This window comes from Symphalangus syndactylus, chromosome 19 (assembly GCF_028878055.3).
Source record: "Symphalangus syndactylus isolate Jambi chromosome 19, NHGRI_mSymSyn1-v2.1_pri, whole genome shotgun sequence".
NCBI classification, from domain to species: Eukaryota; Metazoa; Chordata; class Mammalia; order Primates; family Hylobatidae; genus Symphalangus; species Symphalangus syndactylus.
This window is the reverse complement of record NC_072434.2, coordinates 45,855,650-45,878,327: the sequence shown is the minus strand read 5'-3', so window position 1 is coordinate 45,878,327 and position 22,678 is coordinate 45,855,650. Positions and strand designations below refer to the sequence as shown.

Below are 22,678 nucleotides of genomic sequence, written 5' to 3'. Positions count from 1 at the left end.
CATTGAGTTCTCAGATAAGTTAGAAATGATACACTGCTGGTGAGAGTGTAAATTAATTCAACTATTGTAGAAAATAGTGTGGTGATTCCTCAAAAAGCTAAAAACAGAACTACTCTTTGACCCAGAGATCCCATTACTGGTTATATTCCCAAAGAAATATAAATCATTCTATCATCAAGACACATGCATTGGTATGTTCATTGCAGTACTATTCACAATAGCTAAGACACAGAATCAACCTAAACGGCCATCAGTGATAGACTAGATAAAGAAAATGTGTTACATATACACCATGGAATACTATGCAGCCATAAAAAAGGAATGAGATCATGTCCTTTGCAGGAACATGGATGGAACTGGAGGCCATTATCTTTCCCAAACCAACACAGGAACAGAAAAACAAACACCACATGTTCTCACTTATAAGTGGGAGCTAAATAATGAGAACATGTGGACAGAAAGAGAGGAACAACAGAAACTGGGGCCTGCTTGAGGGAGGAGGATGGGAGAAGAGAAAAGTTCAGAAAAAAAAAACTGTCAAATACTATGCTTAGTACCCAGGTTACAAAATAATCTGTACACCAAACCCCCAAGTCACATGTTTACCTATATAACAAACCTGCACATGTACCCCCGAACCTAAACTAGAAGTTAAAGTATTTTTTAATGGAATTGTAAGAGCCTGCCTTTTATCTCTTCCGCTGTTTAACATTGCCTCATAAATTGTTTTTCACAGCAGTTTTGATTCAGTGTATTGACATGGATTTTCTCTCTCTTTCCTCTCTGTGTTTTGATATGCCAGATGTATCGTTAAGATTACTGGAGAAATGGTGTTGTCATTTCCTGCTGGCATCACCAGACACTTTGCCAACAACCCATCCCCAGCTGCTCTGACGTTTCGGGTGATAAATTTCAGCAGGTTAGAACACGTCCTGCCAAACCCCCAACTTCTCTGCTGGTAAATATGATTTTGCATAAATTTTTCAGAGACATATGTGGCTTAGTACTTTGTACTTAGATGAGGGATATATCTTAGCAAGAGAGCCGCACTATAGTGAAATTACCACCACTCAGATATATTTGTAGATTCAAGCACAGAACTTTTACCAGCTATCAAAATTTGTTGTGGGTGATTGTGTGTGTATGTGTGACTGCATATGCCTATAAGTGTTTTAATGGCCGACTATCTCAAGTGGTTAGAGAGACAGAGTAAGAAAATCTGTATCAGCAACAGTTTATTCATTGTCTGTTTTACTCATTATCAACAGATGACAATGGTGGGAAATGAGCCAAATAACAAGAATAAAATCCTTTCATTGTATAAGCATCTTTTTATTTTTATTTTATTTCATTTTATTTTATTTTTGAGATGGAGTCTTGCTCTGTTGCCTAGGCTGGAGTGCAGTGGCACCATCTCAGCTCACTGCAACCTCCACCTCCTGGGTTCAAGTGGTTCTCCTGCCTCAGCGTCCCAAGTAGCTGAGATTATAGGCGCCCACCACCACACCTGGCTAATTTTTGTATTTTTAGTAGAGATGAGGTTTCACCATGTTGGCCAGGCTGGTCTCAAACTCCTGACCTCAAGTGATCTGCCTACCTTGGCCTCCCAAAGTGCTGGGATTACAGCCATGAGCGACCACGCCTGGCCTTCTTTTTAAATCAATTGTGTGTGTAGGTGTGACTGTGCATACGCATATGCATAATAAAGACATCAAATTCAGGTTTAATAGTTAATACAATTTCATTGTAATGATCATTGTTTTGATAGAACTTTACATGTATGACATAAAAGAAACTTATGCAAGTATGTTTATATAAATGTAATTTTTCACATTTTCTAACTATCAAACCTGAATTTGATGTCTTTATTATGCATATGCACAGTCACACAAACCCACATGCATGCATGCTATTAAAATGATCAATTATACAAGTTAATTATTTGCAGTGAATGAGCTGAAAGGAGTCTTCTTGACAGCTTCTCCGTCATGAAGTCCTGATGTTCATCTACAAACCTCTCTCTGAAGTGGACACTTTTTTCTTTACTGCCACCTCCCTTGTCCAAGTGACCACTGTCTTTTCCCTGTAGCACTGCAATTGCCTTCTCTCCCTGAATCCAATCTTGCCCCTCTCCAATACATTTTAACAGCCAGGTGGTCTTTTATGAGTAAATCAGGCCTCCTTTTTTCACAACTCCCTGGTGGCTTTGCATTACACCTGTCCCAGAATCTAAACCTGTTACCATTGCCTTCGAGGCCTTGAGTTGTTTACCCTTGTCTGCCTGTCCATTCTCATCTCCCACCATCCTGCCTCAGAATCCTTTTAGCTCCAGCCAGACCTGCCAATCTCAGAAACAGGCTGAGTCCTTTCCCACAACAGGGCTTTGTAGTACTTGTTTCCTCTGCCTCGAATACTGTTTCAACCTTCTTCACCTGACTCCAACTCATCCTTTAGTCTCAGCTCTACTCTGCCTCCTGGACTAACCCATTCTCCTCCCCAGACCCCCACCAACGAGCCCCAAACTAGTAGCTTGGTGCAGAAGTAATTAAAGTAACTGCAGTTGCTACCATTACTTTTAAATGACAAAAACCGCAATTCCTTTTGTGCCAACCTAATAAATTCTGTCCCCTTGTTATTCTCTCTAAAGGTACCCTGTTCTTTTCCTTTGTAGCACTTACTACAGTTAATAATGACATATCTATTTGTGTTTCTTCATTCATCCATCTCCCCCACAAGACTGTGCAAGCCGTGAGAGAATGGAAAAAGTCTCTTAATTCAAATTCTTGCTTCAGTTTCTCTCCATGTTTTGGTTGTGCACGTTGAGCCAGTTTATTTTTCAAGGCTCCTCCATCTGAAATTAGGAATTATGTGCCAATATCTTGCCAGTTTGTTTGTAAGTATGACTGGTGTCATAGTTACAGCTTTTGTTTGCATTTTTAGGCAGTTATGTTGCCAAGTTCTTAGGCATATGTGCAAAAGTTGTATACATATATTAACATGTTGGTCTTATATATAGAATCAAATATCACTCAAAATGGTTTTGCTTAAGAAAATATTATATAGACCCTTAAATTATTATTTGCAAAAGTAAAAATAAAAGAAATAAAATATATCCCATTAATTTGGGTCTTATGAACTCTAAATACTTGATCACTGTAACAGGGCTGTGATGAGTGACCCTTTAGTCATCTATAGATTCTTTAGTTTTGTTATGCAATGACACTCCACTACCTCGACCACCACAGCCATCCCCAGTTTTTTAAAAAAGCATTGTTGACCAAGCATGATTCTAGATTGCAGTACCAAGCTTTAGTGTCTATCATCAGCCAGTTGTTTCCTTAACGATTACTGAAGAAAGATTCATATGTCACCATGGCCCCTGGAGACATTTTGGTTTGCAATCACTATGACAGGGGCCAAATTGAAGTTTACATCTACTTTTTTCTTGTGAAAAAAGTTTTCTTGTAAAAAATATGCGGGAACAATTGTCAACTCAAGTATGAGACTGAAGAATGCTCAAGGCTTCTTGAGCATTTAAGAATTCCATCTCTGTGTAAGCATTTGATTGGCAAAGCTTTCTTGAATATTTATTAAAGCAGGTTCTCTAAGAAATTATCACAGACCTATGACAGCTTATTTTGCTATTAATCGCAGCAAATGTATTCCTTTAAAATAGCATTATAAAATTGAGGGTTTCCCAATTATTCAAATCTACTTAGTACAAATTAATGACATGTTGTTAGATATTAATTCTGAATCTCCATTTTGGCATAGTGGGAAAGTGTTATTTGTAGAACTGATATGGGCTGGAATCTGGCTGTGTTTCTTATTAGCTGCATGACCTTAAGCAAATTATTTAATTTCACAGACCCTCTGTTACTCTTACCTCCTGCCTGCTTATGTAGCAACAGCTCTGGGAGCTTGGGTAACTTAGATGCTTTTCAATTTAAAAAAACTCAGATAGCCCTTATCAGCATCCCTAGCTCAACTGAAAAGGGGCAAAGTCTTAAGAACCAGGTGTATTTTCCACCCCCTTCCTCCATTTCCAGGGCCAAAGAGCTTTGCCTCATCCTCAATAACCTTATATCCAGGGACAGCAAAACCACACTGGTCACACTGAGACTTGGCCACTCTTTCCTAACAGATCAGTGACTGTTTTAAGGCCCTGGTGTTTTTTACTTAGCTTTCTTGATTTATGAGACTTCTGGAGGCTGAATCATAGCAACTTACTTTTGACTTGTCTTTTCACTTTTTCACTGTATCAGCCTTCTCTCTTCTCAACCCCTAATTTTCTCTTTTTATAACAAGTTTGCTCATCTTTAAAAACAAAGACAATAATTCTTCCTTTGCAGGGTAGATTCTAATGAAATAGTTTATAATGCCTAGCATATAATAGGTGGTTAAGAAATTATTACTACTGTTATTGCACTATATAGGATATTCTGAAAGTGAAGTGTCAGCAAATATGTGTGACAAGTAACTGAATCACTTGTGGCCTCAGCTTCCTCATTGTATGGGAGATGAGTTATATGTTTGTACACTCTTGCCTGATTCTTTTTACCATTGAGATGAGCATTTGCAAGATAGATTGGGTAAGTGGTCTGTATACAGGCCTCTGAGCAAAGCTAAGACTCTCAAAGGGGTATAAAACTTCTTAGCTTATTAAGACTCTACTCTTCTTCTGTATTATAACTACCATGATTATCATTTCAACTCCAGGATCATCTTATAAGTGAAGTGAAATCTCTGATGATTTAAATGCTCATGGATGAAATATTATGAATGCTGAAAAGGCAGCATGGTAATTTTAGTATCACTCTTTTCTGCTTAGTTGGTGATAAAGGCCAGGTTTACATTTGGCCAAATATTTCACTGGATAATTTCTGAGAAACTACTGGTCAAAGTAATTCAAAAGTCAATAAGTGTATTCAGTTCCTTAATTGCATTAACTGACTAATTTAGACAAAGCTGGTGCTGTAGAAAGTGCTATTAAGTTTGAGTTAATAAATAATTCACTCTTTAAAGCTCCCAATTATCATCACAATCAGTAAATATTACTGAGCACTCACTGAGACTGATAGCAACACAGTAGCTCCTCCCCGTGGATATTAATCTACCAACACAATAGCATTCAGAACTGTATTTGTATGAAAACCACACTACTGTTAATAGATTCAAAATAATCTCTACAAATTGTCAAAAGATGGCTCTACATATCAGAGGACAATTTGGTAAGATGCTTCTTGTAGGGTTTATATTTGTTTTAAGATGCTACTGAATCATTTTTCTTCCCAAATGAACAGTGATAATACACAAAATGATGCCAATACCAAGGAATTCTGGGTAAACATGCCAAATTTGATGACTCACCTAAAGAAAGTGTCTGAACAAAAACCCCAGGCTACATATTATAATGTTGACATGCTCAAATATCAGGTAAGCCTATTTACATGATCAGTATCTCTTTCACATGACATATTTGTTTTCTAAAGTACCTACCATTGAATAAAAGTAACTAAAGTAACACTTCTTTTAACATTATTTAAAAGCTATAACTCATTTTTTTAAGTGGAAACTTTAAGACAACTTGGGGACTACTGACAAAAATATTCATACATATTCTTATTAGTTTAAGCTTACAAGTAAAATATTTTATCACAAAATTAGAGAAATGTGCCACAAAAAATGAAGTTGCAGAACATTATACTAATTAAGATTATAAGTTTATATTGATAAACAAGATGATTATAATTTTGTTAAGAACATTACTATACTAAAACCTCTTATTTTAAATGATTCAATGTACACAATCTGCTTTTGTTTTTCTAGTAAGATAGTCCTATGAAAGAATTCTAATAAAATCTAACATTAAGAAATAGTTCAATAATAAAGGAATGTTTGATGCATACAATATATGAGAACTTTCTTTTTGTATCTAGAATTGCCCTTACCTCAAATTATTATTGATATGATAAATAAGCCTAATTCATACTAGGATGCTGATAGTGCCTGAGTCTCTCATTGATTCCCAGCCACTTGACGGCCTAGATTTTTTTTTTTTTTTTTTGAGACGGAATATCACCCTGTCACCCAGGCTGGAGTGCAGTAGCACAATCTCAGCTCACTGCAACGTCCACCTCCCGTGTTCAAGCGATTCTCCTGCCTCAGCCTCCTGAGTAGCGAGGATTACAGGCGTGCACCACCACGCCCTGCTAATTTTTTGTATTTTTAGGAGAGACGGGGTTTCACCCCGTTGGCTATGCTGGTCTGGAACTCCTGACCTCAGGTGATCTGCCCGCATCAGCCTCCCAAAGTGCTGGGATTACAGGCATGAGCCACCACACCAGCTGACTGCCTAGATTTTTTTTAACTTTTTTATTTTTTAAATTGACAGGTACAACTGTATGTCTGTATTAGGTACAACGTGATATTTTGAATATATGTACGTTGTGGAATGGCTAAACTAAACTAACATATGCATTACCTCACATCGTTATTTTTGTGATGAGAACACTTTCCATTCACTTTAGCGTTTTTCGGGAATACAGATATGGTTATTACCTATAGTCACCACATTATGCAATCAATCTCTTGAATTTATTCCTCTCATCTAACTGAAATTTTGTGTTCTTTGACCAGTATCTCTCTAAACAAACCCCACCCACCCCACCACCACCACCACCACCACCACTACTACCTCAGCCTCTGGTAACCACCATTCTACTCTCTAATTCTATAAGATCAACTTTTATTTTTATGTTTATTTTATTTTATTTAGTTTTTTGAAATGAAGTCTCGCTCTGTTGCCAAAGCAGGAGTGCAGTGGCACGATCTCGGCTTATAGCAACATCCACCTCCTGGGTTCAAGCGATTCTCCTGCCTCAGCCTCCCAAGTAGCTGGGATTACAGGCACGCACTATCATCCTAATTTCTGTATTTTCGATAGAGATGGGGTTTCACCATATTGGCCAGGCTGGTCTTGAACTCCTGGCCTCAGGTGATCCCCGTGCCTTGGCCTCTCGAAGTGCCACTGTGCCCAGCCAAGATCAACTTTTAAATATTTCACATAAGAGTGAGATCGTGTGGTATTGGTCTTTCTGTGCCTGGCTCGTTTCATTTACCACATTTTCAATGCATTATAATTTTTGATTAAATATGTTCAGATTATTTTTCTTCAAATGAAGGAAATTGTACTTTAATAAAAATCAGGACATCTCAAACTTAACTGTATTTCTCAATCAAATGCTGGTTCTGAATTGATGCTAAAAAGAAATATACATGTATATATATTTAAATAATATAAATATTTATTTTTAATATTTATATAGACAATCTATAATATATAAAATAACATTATATTTATAAATATAAATATTTGTATATGTAAAAATATTACATAAAATATACAAATATATAAATATGATATATTATATGTGAATATAGTAAGACATATTAGATGTGAATATAATATACAATATATGTGAATATATTATATGTGAATATAATATATATTATATGTAAATATAGGTAGATATCATTATTAAATATACATATATGTGTATTTGGGGGTGTTAGGACCTAGCAGATATATATATTAAATATACTTTTTTATTTTATTTAATTGGCTTAGAATGCCACCCAGGTATCTGTACTTTGTATAAGTTTCTCAAGGGAGTCTATGCATCCTATGCCTTGGAAAACATTTATTTAAATTGTTGTAAGAAAACCATTTAAAGTGAAATATCTATAAAATGGTGTATTTTCCAGAAATGCAAAAGAATATAATTTTTTCTTGTGAGAATAGTATATACTCTTCGAACATTACAGATAATACTGAAAAAATATATAATGTGGCATAAATTCATCACTTACAAATTAAAATCTAATGGAAAACACATTTTATTTAACTTTTTCCCAAAATATTTAAACATGCTTAGTGACTGCTTTATGCTTTGAGAGAAATGAAAGGAAATAAGAAAGGAAAACTCTAAATGTAATTTTTTCTCTGAATGAGAAGTTAAATTTCAAGGCAGAAGTTAAATTTCATGTATGGTTTGCATCCCCAAAGTGTGAAAATAAGTTGGCAGTTCTTTCCCTTCGTGGACTCCAATTATATACACTGCATGTACATCTTCACTTCAGATAAAAAAATTTTTTAAATTATTAAATCCTATAGAGTTTTTTTCATTTCCATATTTGTTATTAAGTAAATCTAGAAATTAGAATTCACCTATTGCAGTATGAGCTTTGTGTAAAGTATTAAAGTGTAGGCAAGGGCTGGGCACGGTGGCTCACGTCTGTAATCCTAACACTTTGGGAGGCTGAGGCGGGAGGACCACTTGAGCCCAGGAGTTCGAGACTAGCCTGGGCAACATAGTGAGACCCCGTCTCTACTTTTTTAAAATAAATAAATAAAGTGTAGGCAAGATACTGAATTCTAGAATTAAGTCAGCTTTCTACTGGCCACTGACCTCAGGTGCTTAATATCCCAGAACTTCAGTTTCCTCCTCTACAAATAAGGGTAATAATGATATCTACCTGTTTTATAGGTTGCTATAAGAAACTAATAATAGCCTAATATATTTCAAAGTACTTTGTGAAATGTAAACAGTCCTAAACTTGCTGTTTTATTTTAACGTGTTCTCTGAGGAATCCCTTTTGCTGTTGTTTAGCTGTGTTTTTGTTATTGTTTTTCAACAATGCAAGAAATTGGGTGGAGAAGCACAACTAGCATTTTGTGGAATTGCCCTTAAATCTCAGCATGTTTAGTTTCTGGCCCAATAGCATCCCCCCAGAAATTGGGATGATCAAAAACACATTTTCATATATCCAAAAAGCACCTTCCCAGGTAGAGGAACTGTAATCAGGTTGAGAAGTACTGCTGAGGACAGAGTCCAGAAAAAGGGGTGGGGGAGGGGGATTCTGCTCTGCTTTTGATCTGCTTTAGTTAATAGATTTCTAAATAAATGTTTGCCTGCAGAAAGCATTATGCTGCCAATAATATTTAAACTTCAAAAACTATAATGGTTAACTAGCTTAAATTGTCATCAAAAGCCATATCTGTCATTTTATAAAAGAATCCATTTTGGGGCTTGTTTCTGCCACAACCACTCCTGCCTTGAGAGTTCAGTCTACCTTCAGGACCCTTATCCATGGTGATCATATGTGCAGGCATTTCCTAGACAGTTGTTTATATCCTTCAAAATCAGCAAAGCTCATCACACTCCATGAATAAAAATCCAAGGGCATAGACACCACTCATCTGATCCCTGCAATGTACATGTCCTCGTGAGAGGTGACTTTCTTAGACACCTATTCACCACCATAATGAAGGATCGAGAAATTCCAACACTGTGAATTTTTCACTGTGGCCCCAGAATTCACATCAATATTATTGTCTTTAGATAAATGTTTGTTGATTCTTCAAACCTGGCTTTTTCTTGGTCAAGCTCACAGCTGATTCTAATTAGTATCGACAGTAGATTATAGCACTGTAGCACTTCCAGCTAAAGGAATCCCAAAGGAAGTAAAAACTAGAAGTAACTTCCAGTTACTCTCTTTGCGATTTGCCAAATTAAGGCCTTGAAATCAGGTGTGAAATCCCAGAGCAGTCATAATAACCTACCCCAGTCTAACTCACTGGTTTTTTGTTGAAGAGCAAATATGGTAAGAATATTAATAGGTGACATTTATCAAAATGTAATTCCTAGTGTGTGCTAGGCATCCTGCTGAGTGTTTCACAAAAAAACACCTCCTTCAATCTTCCTGACAACCCTGTGGGTACATATTATTGTTGTAATTCCCATTTAGCAGATGAAGAAAGAACAGAAGCTCAGAGAGGTTTAGGGACTTGTCCAAGATCACTCAGCTTGTAAGTGGAGCGGCAGAATCAGAACTCACACCTGGGACTGTCTAGCTTCCTGGCCTCAGCTCCTGGCCGTGATGCTATTCCACCTCCTTAACTGACATGAAGTGTACTGAAAACTCCAAAGTGCCACCGAGACTCTAGTCGCTGCTTTCATGGTTTTCGTCTCTAACAGTTTCCCTGAAGCACCCAGCTCTCTCACAGCATGCTTCACCGTGCCTCTCACTCACGGTTGCTTGTAAGCAGCATAAACAACATATGACATTTTGCTTGATGTCTAAGAACATCCCTGTGGGAGAAAATCATAGCTTCTGGTTTTGTTTCAGATTAATGGTCCAGACTTACATATTCTCTTTCCTGCCATTTGTCTGGCAAGGTGTCTGCCCAGGGCATTCAGTCCACACCTCTGAACCTGGCAGTGAATTGGCGATGTGAGCCTTCAAGCACTGACCTGCGCATAGATTACAAATATAATACAGATGCAATGACGACTGCTGTGGCCCTCAACAATGTGCAGTTCCTGGTCCCCATCGACGGAGGAGTCACCAAGCTCCAGGCGGTGCTCCCACCAGCAGTCTGGTATGAAGCCTCCTATTCTCTCCACCAAAGGGCTCCTCTGGGTCAAGAGGTCACAGACTTCTTAGTGCTTGTGTGTCCCGTAGGAGGAGATGACAGCAGGCCTGTGTATTAGGGTTCAGGGCAGGAAATAGAAACCGCTGGTAGCTATTTTAAGCAAAAACTAATTCAACAGGGACTTCAATGCTTACACAATGGTGGAAGTGCTAAAGGAACAGGCTGGATCTCCAAAAATGCCTCCCAGAGCTCTGCAGAATTGGCCTGCCACAATCCGGGGAAGGAGAGAAAGTAGAAGGCTACCGGTAGAACCACTGAATTCAGGAAGCCACAGCTGTAATTCTGATCCTAGGACCAGCAAGCTCCTTTTGGTACCTCCTTAAGTGCTTCTTGGCACCCACAAACTGGAGGCTAGAGTGGCCTCCTGTTGTTAGAAGATCCCCACATCTGAGTTAGATTGCTGGTCAGAGGAAAACAGTCAAGAAAGCTGCAGGAGAATGGCCTCTGCCTCCCTTCTGTCTTCTAAATCTCAAACCGTGCATGCAATTGGGAAACCTAATTTGTGCCTAGGACCCTAACTGCAAAGGCCTCTGAGAAATGTAGTGTTTCATTTTGTAGCCTCTGAAGTATAAAAAGGCACACTAGAGAAGGTATGGGACCAGAAACTGAATAGATACATTGTGCCTATATCATCTGTTATAAAGGACTTGTTCTACAAAGAGCATTTCACTTTTTCCATACGACTGTCAGAAGCAAAAAGTGGAATTTGTTTTAAAAATGAATGTCAGCCAGGTCATGACCCCAATTTAAATTACCTTAATTAATTGATTAACTAATGCTCCTATCTATCTTCCCATGTATCTGTCTTAGCAGATTTATTTAAAAAAAAAATTAACTCGACTTTGTCCTCTAAATGTTCATCTCCTGGTGTTCTAGCTAGTTACAATAAGGACAGGGAAAAAAGAGATTTATGTATGTCTGGGAGGGGAGAGAGAGAGACAGGGAATTTTTAAATGGTAGTGAAACTTTTCAAGCTCTATTTTTAAAAATTAATACTATCCGGAAAAAAAAAACATGGCATCCACTAAACAAAAACTCTTGGATATGCAAAAACCTTTTACCTAATTTATTTTTAGGAATGCTGAACAACAGAGAATATTGTGGAAGATTCCTGATATCTCTCAGAAGTCAGAAAATGGAGGTAATGGAATCACAAGCTTGTTTTCTTTAACATGTAAAGCTAAAATGGCTTTAGGCATTTGCCAACTATTACCCAAAACATGTAGCAATAAAAACAAGCAGAATATTTCACTCCATTTTTGCATTTACTTATTTCAATTAATAAAAGCAAATAATTCTTCAATGAATTCTCTTTTTCCCCTTTTCTACAGACTCCACATCAAACAAACTATCATTTAGGCCTCTTAAGGAGGCATGTTTCCATCCTGTGTCAGATTCCACACTCGCTGATTAGATACTTTTCACTCTCCTCAGATGTTAATCATAGGTTGGAAAATACGGGGGCTTCCAAGTAGCACATCTTCAAATTTTGAGGTACCATCTCACGGAAGTACACTTTTACCAGTGTGCAAATAGAGTTGCTCATAATATTCAATGATAAACTTCATTTAATCACCATTTTGTCAATGAATGGTGTCTGATTTTGTATGTTAACTTTTGAATGCAACCTCCAAAATTATATCCAGATTATTGTGTTGACTGTTACCTTGTAATAATGTGGTTTTTTTTAGGGGTGGGTTCTTTGTTGGCAAGATTTCAGTTATCTGAAGGCCCAAGCAAACCTTCTCCATTGGTTGTGCAATTCACAAGTGAAGGAAGCACCCTTTCTGGCTGTGACATTGAACTTGTTGGAGCAGGGTATCGATTTTCACTCATCAAGAAAAGGTTTGCTGCAGGTAAATGAGTATCTTGATTTTTTCATTTGCGAAAATAATGTTGCCTTGGCTACCCTTAAGAGGAATAGGTTGTGATTTTCTCATCTTTTTCCTCCACCTCTTTCCCACTCCCAACCCCTATCCCAACTAGAAAACAAACCAATTATTGAATGGAGTAGAAATAGGACAATACACTAGAAATCGGAAGTCAGGAGGCTCTGACTTCTGTTTCTTAAGTGGGGCTAGTTGTTCCCATTATATAGATGTATATACTGAGGTTAATGGAGTAAATCCTACTTTTATTATATTGACGAACAAGACAAATACTTTTTGCCTTTTTTTTTTTTTTTTTTTTTTTTGGTGAGACGGAGTCTCTCTCTGTTGCCCAGGCTGGACTGCAGTGGCACGATCTCCACTCACTGCAAGCTCCGCCTCCCGGGTTCACGCCATTGTCCTGCCTCAGCCTCCCGAGTAACCAGGACTACAGGCGCCCACCACCACGCCTGGCTAATTTTTTGTATTTTAGTACAGACGGGGTTTCACCGTGTTAGCCAGGATGGTCTCGAACTCCTGAGCTCTTGATCCACCCACCTCGACCTCCTAAAGTACTAGGATTACAGGTGTGAGCCACCGCACCCAGCCTTGCCTTTTAATTTATCTCCCACCTGAAAACTTTTTGTTCCCTGACAGGACTTCATAGAGTTTCGACTTGTCAGGTTTAGCTGAGACCTGGGAGAATCTATTTTTCACTTTAATAACAAACTCAAAGAATCTAGGCCACAGATCAGAACTGGTCACCCATAAGCTGAATGTGGCCATGAGACAGGTTTTATTTGGCACAAACAATGGGGTTTTGTTTTGTTTTTCAATTGGGAGAGAGGAACTCTCTAACACTAGAGTGATTATACTTTTCAGTGATTTGCTGGGATAAATCCTGGTTTTTTTATGTCCATTGTACTGATGTAATTATTAATTATGCCCTTTTCGCTCTCAAAAATGATCCAAATTGGAATATAAGTTATATGAGCACCCTTTCTAACATAAGTTGGATTCTCACATCCAGAAATAAATCTCCCAGTCCATTCTGGGCAAACCCCAAACCTCTGCAAATTGTTGATCTATGGAAATGTGAAAAGGCCACTAGCTGATCTGAAAAACTGAAAATTGATTTGGAAACTTTATGTATCTTTTATTCGTATTGCACCTCTAAAGTATGCAGTATCTGGCGCATAGGGGTAGGGAAGGAGGAATAGAAATGTTACCCATATAATAATTACATTATTGAATTAGCAGATAAACTGTTGACATGTTGTTTTGTTTTGCAGGAAAATACTTGGCAGATAACTGATGAAATCTTATGCAAGGATTTGGAGGATTCATATAATGGAGAACTGATGTATGAGAAACAGGTTTTAATTTTGGTTTGATGAAAACAAACCAATATCTGCACTTCGGATATATCAGGTGGAAAGTCAATGACTTTCATCTGTGACTTCCCTCACACACTACCATGATGACCAGTCCTACAGTATTTACTTCTAGGTGTAATATTGTTAATGGTTTTAAAATGTAATTATTGTATTTGTAAATTGTACTCTCATTCCAGTAAGGCAGTTAGACACTTGAGTTTTAGCATTTTACCATTCCTGAAATGGATGTAATTTAAACTGTGGTATGTAAATTTAATAGTAGTATTGTTGAATGGCACAATGCTTACAGAGGTAGATTGCATTTTGTCAATATATAAAATTTAAATATAATATTGATAGCTATCATAAAGGGGGTGCCACATGTTAAAGAGACTTAAGTGGAACCAGAAGAAAAAGAAACAAGCTTACTTTTCTTCAATCCTTAGTATGTTTTACTCTAGTGCTAAAAATTCTATCTTCAAATGTTTAGTGGGTTAAATTGAGAAACTATTTCAGAAAAAAATTCTAAGGTTACAGCATATTCAAAGAAAAGCATTAGTTACCACTTTTTAAAAAGCTTTTTTTTCAAACCGCAAATTTCATAAAAATGCAAACTGTGTAAACAGGGCTTCTTATTTTTATAACTTGTGTAAAAAGGGAAAGCAATTCATATTTAAAGTTTGAGTATATTAAATTATAATCAAGAGTAAAGAAGATGTTGAAGTCTTAACTACTTGCCCCTCTCTACAGTTTCGCAAATGTGGGGATTGCTGAATAATCAGTCAGACTAAAACCAAAATTGTGATTTTAAGATTTCAAGACTTTCCATAGTTGAACTGGTTAACAACTTTTGCTTAATTACTCTGAATAGATGATCTTACTCATCCAGTATGGGGGAATGATACCTCGCGTCTTCCTCTTTACCGACAGGAATCAAAATGCTGAGACTGAGAATTTTAGGGAAAAAAAATTCCCCTGTTTAGATCCAGAAGGAGAGTTTTAATCATTGTGTATATCATTTGAGAATGAAAAAATAAGGTTTATAAATGAAATTCTATTCACATTACTGTGTAATAAATTTCCTTTCGGATGATTAGGATTCATTGCATAAAACTGTAAATCTTTGCCATTCTTGGAGAAGCAAGAGGAGAGTTACCAAAAATGTATGTCGTTTCATCGTTGCAAGGTATAATAAAAACTGTAATTATTCACTCTAGCCCTGCCATATGAACATTTAGAAAGACAAACTTCTTCGGGAGTCTCAGTTGTAAAACCTTCCCTCATTAAGATCTGAAAATGTTAGTCTTCCTTTAAGTCATAGAACTTATTTAAACATAATCCAATTTCTATTACAGGTTATGCTATTAAATAACTGTAATTATTAAGTTATTATTTTTATAATTAGTTGTTAAATTTCATTTTATACCCACTCAAATTTAACAAAGAATCTTTAGCCCCTTTAAATTTTAGAATTAAGTTAAATTTTTAAAGTCTTACTTCTAAAATGAGATTGTGACTGGCAATTGTTTATAGTGAAACTTTTTAAATTAATCTTTGTACTCCTCTATCAGTGCTCGCTACCAAGAGAATGTCCAAAATGATTTGTTTTACCGTGGGAAAATTCTTACTATTCAACAAATTCTCATTTGGCCCCATACAGCAGTCTGGTGTTGAAGTTTCTTTGAACAAACTAATTAATATACTCATTTTAGGTAAAGGTATCCAATTTCATTTTGAAACCAAAATAGAAAATGCAAAATTCTAAATTCCATGAAACATGGAATTTATGACACCAAAATTAATGGAGAGTAAGCAGCAGAAAACTGAGAATTATCCAGCATATGAATATAACGATGTGTTTTTAAGTAATCAATTCATTTAAAAAATTGAATATTAATACAAAGCATATTAAAAACGTGTAAATATTACTGGTTCTCATGTCTTTGTATTTACATTTTATTTTGTTTTGTTTTGTATAGATCTAGAATGAATTAGTAATTAAACACAAGGGTTTTTTCCCAAAAAATAATTTTATTGATTTTTAAAAATGTCATTAAAAACATAGATTACGGTAATCTCTAACATTATTCAAATCTTTCTAGGGACTAAATTAAAAACTATGAAGAAATCCTATAATCCCTTAATTGGCCTTTATGAAACAGAATGGGAGTCAGCAATTTCAAAATCATTGAACTATGAATAACCAGAATCTCAATAGAAAATGTATCCCTTCACCTTTCAGAAAAGAGATCAAATAATAACACAATAAGCTGCTATCAGGGATTTGCATTTTGACATTCTGTTGTTTCTTTTTAATTTTGTAGATTATAATCTCCTGTTACATCTATATCCACAGTACTGTAGAATAAGAATTCATGTCCTGAAAATGGTCCTAGGCAATGAGTCTCAGTTATCAAAGACATTAAGTCAGATTCATTTATTCATTTTATTCCCAAGTCAGAATAAAATGAACTAGTAGGTATTAAAACTATTTTCAGTACTAGGGGTTAAAACAAAAAGAAATGGTTCTAGTTAACCAGAACACCATTTCCTGAACGTTATGATCTTTAAAATGTTCTGCTTTAGCAAGATAAAAAGTATAAATGATGCTACTTTATTTTGGCAACATGGAAATTATGTTTTTCTTTTTCCAATAAAATCCATATTTTCATGAAATTTTTAAAAATAAATTTTTATTAAGAATTAGTCTGAATTTTATCATAATTGAAATTTATAATTACTAAGAATTAAATTTTTAATCATTTTTAAGCTGTGTTCTTCTCTACACCCACAGCCAAAATGGAAATTCACTGTATGGTATTTGGGAATATATTTCACCTGTGAAAGAAAGAATGTCCACAATTCAAACGGTTTTGAGTTAATAGGAATCCCTCAGTCGAACTACAGAATTTGTTTTGTTTTATATATTCTTAGTCAGCAAAGTGTTTGAGCCATAATTACAAATATTTCCATTTCTAAATCTTCTTTTGGAAAAGCAGATGACTATAATACGTTGGCTCTGCCACTGACTCCTGCCTTGTGATATTGGACAACTCACTGCCCTTTTCAGTTTCTCATCTTTAGAATGGGGAGTTGGGATTGACAGTGGTTTTCAAGCTTTCCTTAACAGCAGGGCTTTTTTTCTAATAAAATTGCACATGGAATCCTGGTAGGCAAAACAGCTCAAAGCAATGCAGGAGTTTCTCCAACAGTTTAAATTGGAGCTCCCCAGAGCATGGTTTAAATACCACAACAGCACACAATCATCTATCAAGTGTCTTCCAACTCTGAAGTTCCACAGTTGTAATTTACTCAGATAAACCACCTTTTGAGGCTTTATAAGCAAACTTGTAAAATCACAGTAATTGAATGATATACAATAAAAATTGACAGTTTGCCATGTACCAGTCACTAGAGATATTAGCTCATTTAATGCCCTATCAATCAAAAAATTGTAAGTACTCTCTTTAATTCCTGTTTTACAAGTGATGACACTGAGTCTTAAATAGAATAATTTCCCCCAAATGACACTGCAGCTGAAAGTAACCCAGTTATTCTGACTGCAAAGGAAACGCCTTAATTGCTTTGTGCATCCTGAACAAAACAATCTGTTTTATGTCACTACACATAATCCATTTGAATGCCAAGGTAAAAGGCACCATGAAAAACCATTACCAAAATAAGGATAATTCCAATAACAAAACTGTCAAAAAAGAATCACTGCTTCTCAAAGTATGATTGGTATCATCACTTATTAATGTTTTGTATCATCACTTATTAATGATTTTGGCTTGGTCACCACTATGCCTAGAAGATAGTAGGCACTGATAAACATTGTTAAACACCGTAACAACACACAGTTATCTATCACATGTCAATGTCTTCCATCTCTGAAATTCCATGATTCTACTTTGCTCAGATAAACCACATTTTGAGGCATTATAAGGAAACATGTATAATCAAGTTCATACAAGCTATACACAGTAGGCCTCGATAAATTTGTATTGACGGCATAAACTACTAGGGATGAGATTTGGGAACATACATTTTGATAAGTGCCCCAAATTTGAGAATCATTGCTCTAGTAGATCTCTAAGGTCCTTCTTAGTTCTGACATTATATCAGATTTTAAGCATTAAATTCTAAGATGAAAACCATTTTTCTAGTCAGTTTATTTTTCATTCAGTCCATTTAATTTCCTCCAATCTTAAACAATTTTTTTCCCTAGGAAAATCGCTATCTTTTTCTTAAAGTTACTCTGTTATACTATCTCAGTCTCAAAGTAGCCTGAAACGCATTTTCTCATTTTCATAATTCTGTCCTTTTCTTCAATGTCTTAAAAGACTTGAAGTAGAAGGGAGGTTGCAAGCTGTTATTTATTCAAATACAAAATCCTAATCAATGTTTCCTTTTTTGCAAGGGACATTCAGATCTCTAACTTGTGAGTTGAACCTATTTATTTTGTAAGCTTTTGACTTTACAAACATGTGGTAGCCTCATTCTAAAGAGTTGCACCATATTTTTTCTCAAAATAACCACAGGCTGTAAATTAAATTGAACAATGCAGTAAAATATGCAGATACATACTAAACAGATGAGTGTGTGTGTATGTGTCTGTGTTTAAGCTTTTCCTTTTCCAAAAGATTATACATTTGAGCAAAATCCCATTCAGTCTAAATGTACTCATTTTGCCACATGGTTTTCTGATCAGCAATTTTAAAAAAATGGAAGCGTTACATTATATTTAATAATATCAAAAGAAGACTGATCTCTAAATATAGCTTTGAAAGTTAATATAATATGATGTGTCCATGCAATGAGTCAGATTAGATTGTTGATATAAATGAACAAATCAATCCAAGTTACATTGATTGAAGGGACTATTCGGATGACCAGCCTCACCATCTTTTACTGTGTGCACTTTCCTCTTAAGGCTTTATTGTATTTTCCTTGCTCCTTTAGGCTTTCTTTTTCATGTGGAAAACAGTATCTAAATGCCATTCTCTCACTTATGAATTAAATATGGCTACCATTAATGTTCCTTTTTGTCAGTGGAGTGTATGGAAGGAAAATGAGATAGGAGTACATTGCTTAAGTCTCTAAATATTAAAAACAAACGACAACAAAACACTTGCCTTTCTCTTGTGTCATTGCTTCAATGTTCTGTCATCTTCTGCAAGCTAGAGTTGCATTGTTGACGTCTAATTAAGATCTAAATATCTTTTATGAAGGAATGTCAAATGTAAAGTCTGTTGAGTTGACCATGGTGAATCTCTTGATGGGCCCTCACGTTTAGTATCTGATTTCTCTCCTAAATGGATATGTCTATGAGGAAAAGACACCTATTTGTTGACATTGACCGTGGGTATAATAATTTATTCTCTAGGTTTAACTTCTAAAATTATTTTTCCTTTGATTTCTAACTGCCTCCTTCTACCCCTAGAGTAATACCTTGCCTACCTTAGATACATCTTTATCCTTGTAAAAAATGTTTTGGCAAAAAGCAAATATATTTTTTAATGTCCCATAATGTTTTAAAGAAAAGAAGTAAAGTGTATTTGGGCTATGCTCACCAATATTCCAGTATTTTACAAATTGTGTTCTGGAAGACGTTCATTGTGGTCTGAGAACAAATGGTCCTATACTATAATTCTCTCTCCTTGGACATTAACAATAAATGTTAGTGTTTTAATGAAGCTTAAGAAAGTTATTGAATCAGGTAAAAAAAATTTTTTTCTAAGCACACCTTGAGAAACCTTTGGAAAAGTTTTCTTTTAACACTAGTTTATATATCCTTCAATAATTGTAAATAAAATAACCAGGAATGCTTTGAAAAAAATGCTTCTGGAATTTTGTTTTAATTTTAAGAGAATTCCTGTCATTTCAAATGAATTGTTATCTATTTTAAATTTCATTAGTATCTCTTAGTGAATTTAACTTTATAATCTAAAATATTCAAAACAAAACAATAAAATTATTTTAATTGTTTTTGTATTATTTTTAAGGCTTGCACCTATGACCAGCATATCAGACCCCTATCTGTTGAAGATGTTTCCAATTCTCTGCCGTGTGGAATTAATGCCAGTGAATAATCTCCAGTAACGTTTTACTAAACAGCTTTAGGAAACTGAAGCATGATAGACCAATGTTGACAGTATTTTTACATAAGCTTGTGAGAAATTATATTAAAAACACTTTGGGGAAAGCTAAGAGCAGTGCACTGTTTAGCACAGATTTTGCGAGATTCTATACTCTTTTAATGAGCATTTCACAGGTTGTTTTTGTTTTGTTTTGTTTTTTGCTTTGCTTTACTTTGCCAATCAGTTACTTTTACACCAAATCAACAAAGTTTCTTTAAAAACTTCCCGGTTAAATTGTCTGTTATCATATAGAAAAGAATCAAACTGAATCACTTTACATTTCTCTAAAGAAAATTCAGTTTTTAATCTATCCAGAGTTTGTGAATCAGCCTGATAGACCATAAGCCATTTATAATTTTTAAATGTTCCATTGAATGAGTATATCATACAAATGTTAATTCCATCTCATCTTGTTCATTCAGTTTTATATTACTTTTACGACTTTTTTTCTGGCAAAGTAAATGCTTGATATTATTCATACACCATCACTCTAAGGTATTTTAAATCATACAAATAACTATCACAAGACCTACTGTCCCAAGATCCGAAGTCAGATTATTTTTCCTTTTCAAGTTGCTAGAATGATAATTCATATAGCTGTGTTGATTTTTCAGGTCAGAATTAAGTTCTTGCTTTGTTAAATGGACGTACATGAAAGAGATTGGCTCCTATCTAATTCATATTCTCTCTCTCTTTATCTCTCTCTCTCTCTTTCTCGGTGTGCGTGTGTGTCTCTTTTCTCTCTGTCTAAGGGGAATTGGAAAATTGCTGCTGAATAATTTTTCTTGAAAAAGCCAAATGTTGATATGATGATATATTAATCTTATCTATGAACAGAGCTTCACTACAGGCCAAGCAGTAATGTATACAGCTGGCTTTTTAAGCTGTTTGAACCCTATTGTTTTTGATTTAAAAGAATTTTTGTTTGTTTTTCACTTGTATAGTAAAAGATCGTATGAATTAAATGCTTGGATATTAATTTTCATTCCTACTAAGTGGCCATGTAAGGCATTGATTTTTTAAAACTTTAACAATATAGGAATCTAGGACTCTCAGAAAGATTTTGCTGTGTTTCTATAGGTAATGAAATCCTGTCAATTAAAGAAAATGCGGTATGTAATTTGATTTGGTGGTAGACTTTATTTAGAGCTCTCTTTGATCTATGTAGCAAAAATAGACTAAATTTCTTTTTAATCTTGTACTGAGTACATAATTTCAAAAAAATACCTTAGGCATAAAATATTTATAAAATTGTGAATTGAAATACTCAAGATGCTTTTAAAATTTAGTCAAAATGTTGATTCCCGGCCTTTTTCCTACACATCTATTTCAAAAGAGTATACTTTATTCTGACAGCCATTACTGCTTAGTCTGTGCTGAAAGCTTTACTGCTTCTATGCTGTGCTCAAGAGAAAACCAACAACGGAAGCGAAGACTTGCTCCTCCACAGAATTGCAGCAAAGCTCTCTGCTGGGCAATGGTGACAGGAAAGTGTGTAATTGACTTGTTGAAGATAATCATGAGACCATCTTAACATTACTTGCCTTATAAGTTAGAAATAGTATGGATATCACTTTTTGTAAATAATATTTTTTGTAAATGTTTTTTGTTCATAACTTTCCGAATCATCTATTTCACAAAATCCTGAATATGCAATTATTTATTATAACACATTACTGCAACTAGGGCTCCCATTCCAGAACAAAGTTTAATTCTATATGTAAATTGTTACTGAAATGTGATTTCTTTTTCTGGAAAATAAATGAAAAATATGAAAATAAATTGAATTGTGAATCTCTTTTACTGTCAGCCTCTTAAAATTTTACCCGTGTTTCTGGAAAACTTCATTCCATGTTTAGGGTAGGGATGGTGGGCCAAAGGTCTGGCAAAGCTCAGGTGTTTAGAGTTAGACAAATCTCAGGTCTGTGATTTAAATATCGACTTGAGCATGTTACTCAACGATTCTACATTTCCTTATCTTAAAAAAAAATAGAGTAATGTCCCCTATGTCATAGTCACTGAACAGATTCAGTGAGATAATGTTTATCCATCACCTAACAGTTCCTACCTAGTCCATAGTAGATATTCAATCAACAATCCTTTCCTGTTCTTATCTTTCTGTGAGTAGAGATTGGGATGGGCAGAAGTATCTATTTCTCTTCTTCCAACACTATGCTAACATTGTGCTCCACCGGCATCCCAATGTATTACTGTCAGCTAATGCTAATTGCAGCAGGACACTCATCAAGAGCCACGCCCTTGGCTAGATGCTTGGAGGCATCTTGTTTCTGCTTCCAATGATTGCCCACTACAGGAGGGTCCCTATAGTGCTTATTTTGTTTGCTTTTGGTTTGGGGAGGCCCAATGGGCTTAGGCTGGGGATAGTCGCCAAAGAAGAGGAAAGGCCCATTCATACCAGCAGGTAGGTCCTCAACCCCAAACAGCCTCCATTTCAAAGCTTCTTAGACATTAACAGGCTCAGAACAGTCTTGTTAAGGAAAGCGAAGGAACCCAGCCCGGTTTATAATGTATTGGAGTTAAGACCATGAGTTTCAGGGGCCGTGGGCATATTATTTAACATTTTAGAATCTCAATTTTCCAAATCCTTTAAAGGGAGAACATTCCTTTCTTGACAGAGTTATTGGGACGACTAAATCCCAATGTTTGTCGGTATCTGGGGTATCTGGCCAGTGTAAGTGCTCATTTACCTCCACATTCCACCGCCTGTGCCTTGGAGGGGGAACGTGCAAAGCAGCGTTAGGGGCCTGGGAAAGGGCAGGGGCTACTTTACTTTGT

At 35.6% G+C, this 22,678-nt stretch overlaps 1 protein-coding gene across 11 annotated transcripts in view; it reads left to right on the top strand.

Annotated features, from left to right (window-relative positions):
- Window positions 1–21,680, top strand: part of SGIP1 (SH3GL interacting endocytic adaptor 1) — a 219,164-nt gene extending 197,484 nt beyond the window's left edge. For 6 of the 11 annotated variants that reach the window (XM_055233548.2, XM_055233552.2, XM_063613306.1 and 3 more), the window contains 6 exons: window positions 803–958; window positions 5,304–5,436; window positions 10,242–10,444; window positions 11,575–11,639; window positions 12,190–12,354; window positions 13,659–21,680. In XM_055233548.2, coding sequence (XP_055089523.1) covers window positions 803–958; window positions 5,304–5,436; window positions 10,242–10,444; window positions 11,575–11,639; window positions 12,190–12,354; window positions 13,659–13,681 — 745 coding nt within the window. In that variant the 3' untranslated portion in view covers window positions 13,682–21,680. Of the gene's footprint in view, window positions 1–802; window positions 959–5,303; window positions 5,437–10,241; window positions 10,445–11,574; window positions 12,167–12,189; window positions 12,355–13,658 lie in introns of those variants that run through there. The other 5 variants (XM_063613300.1, XM_063613301.1, XM_063613304.1 and 2 more) reach the window with 3 other exon arrangements.
- The last annotated feature ends 998 nt before the right edge of the window (window positions 21,681–22,678 follow it).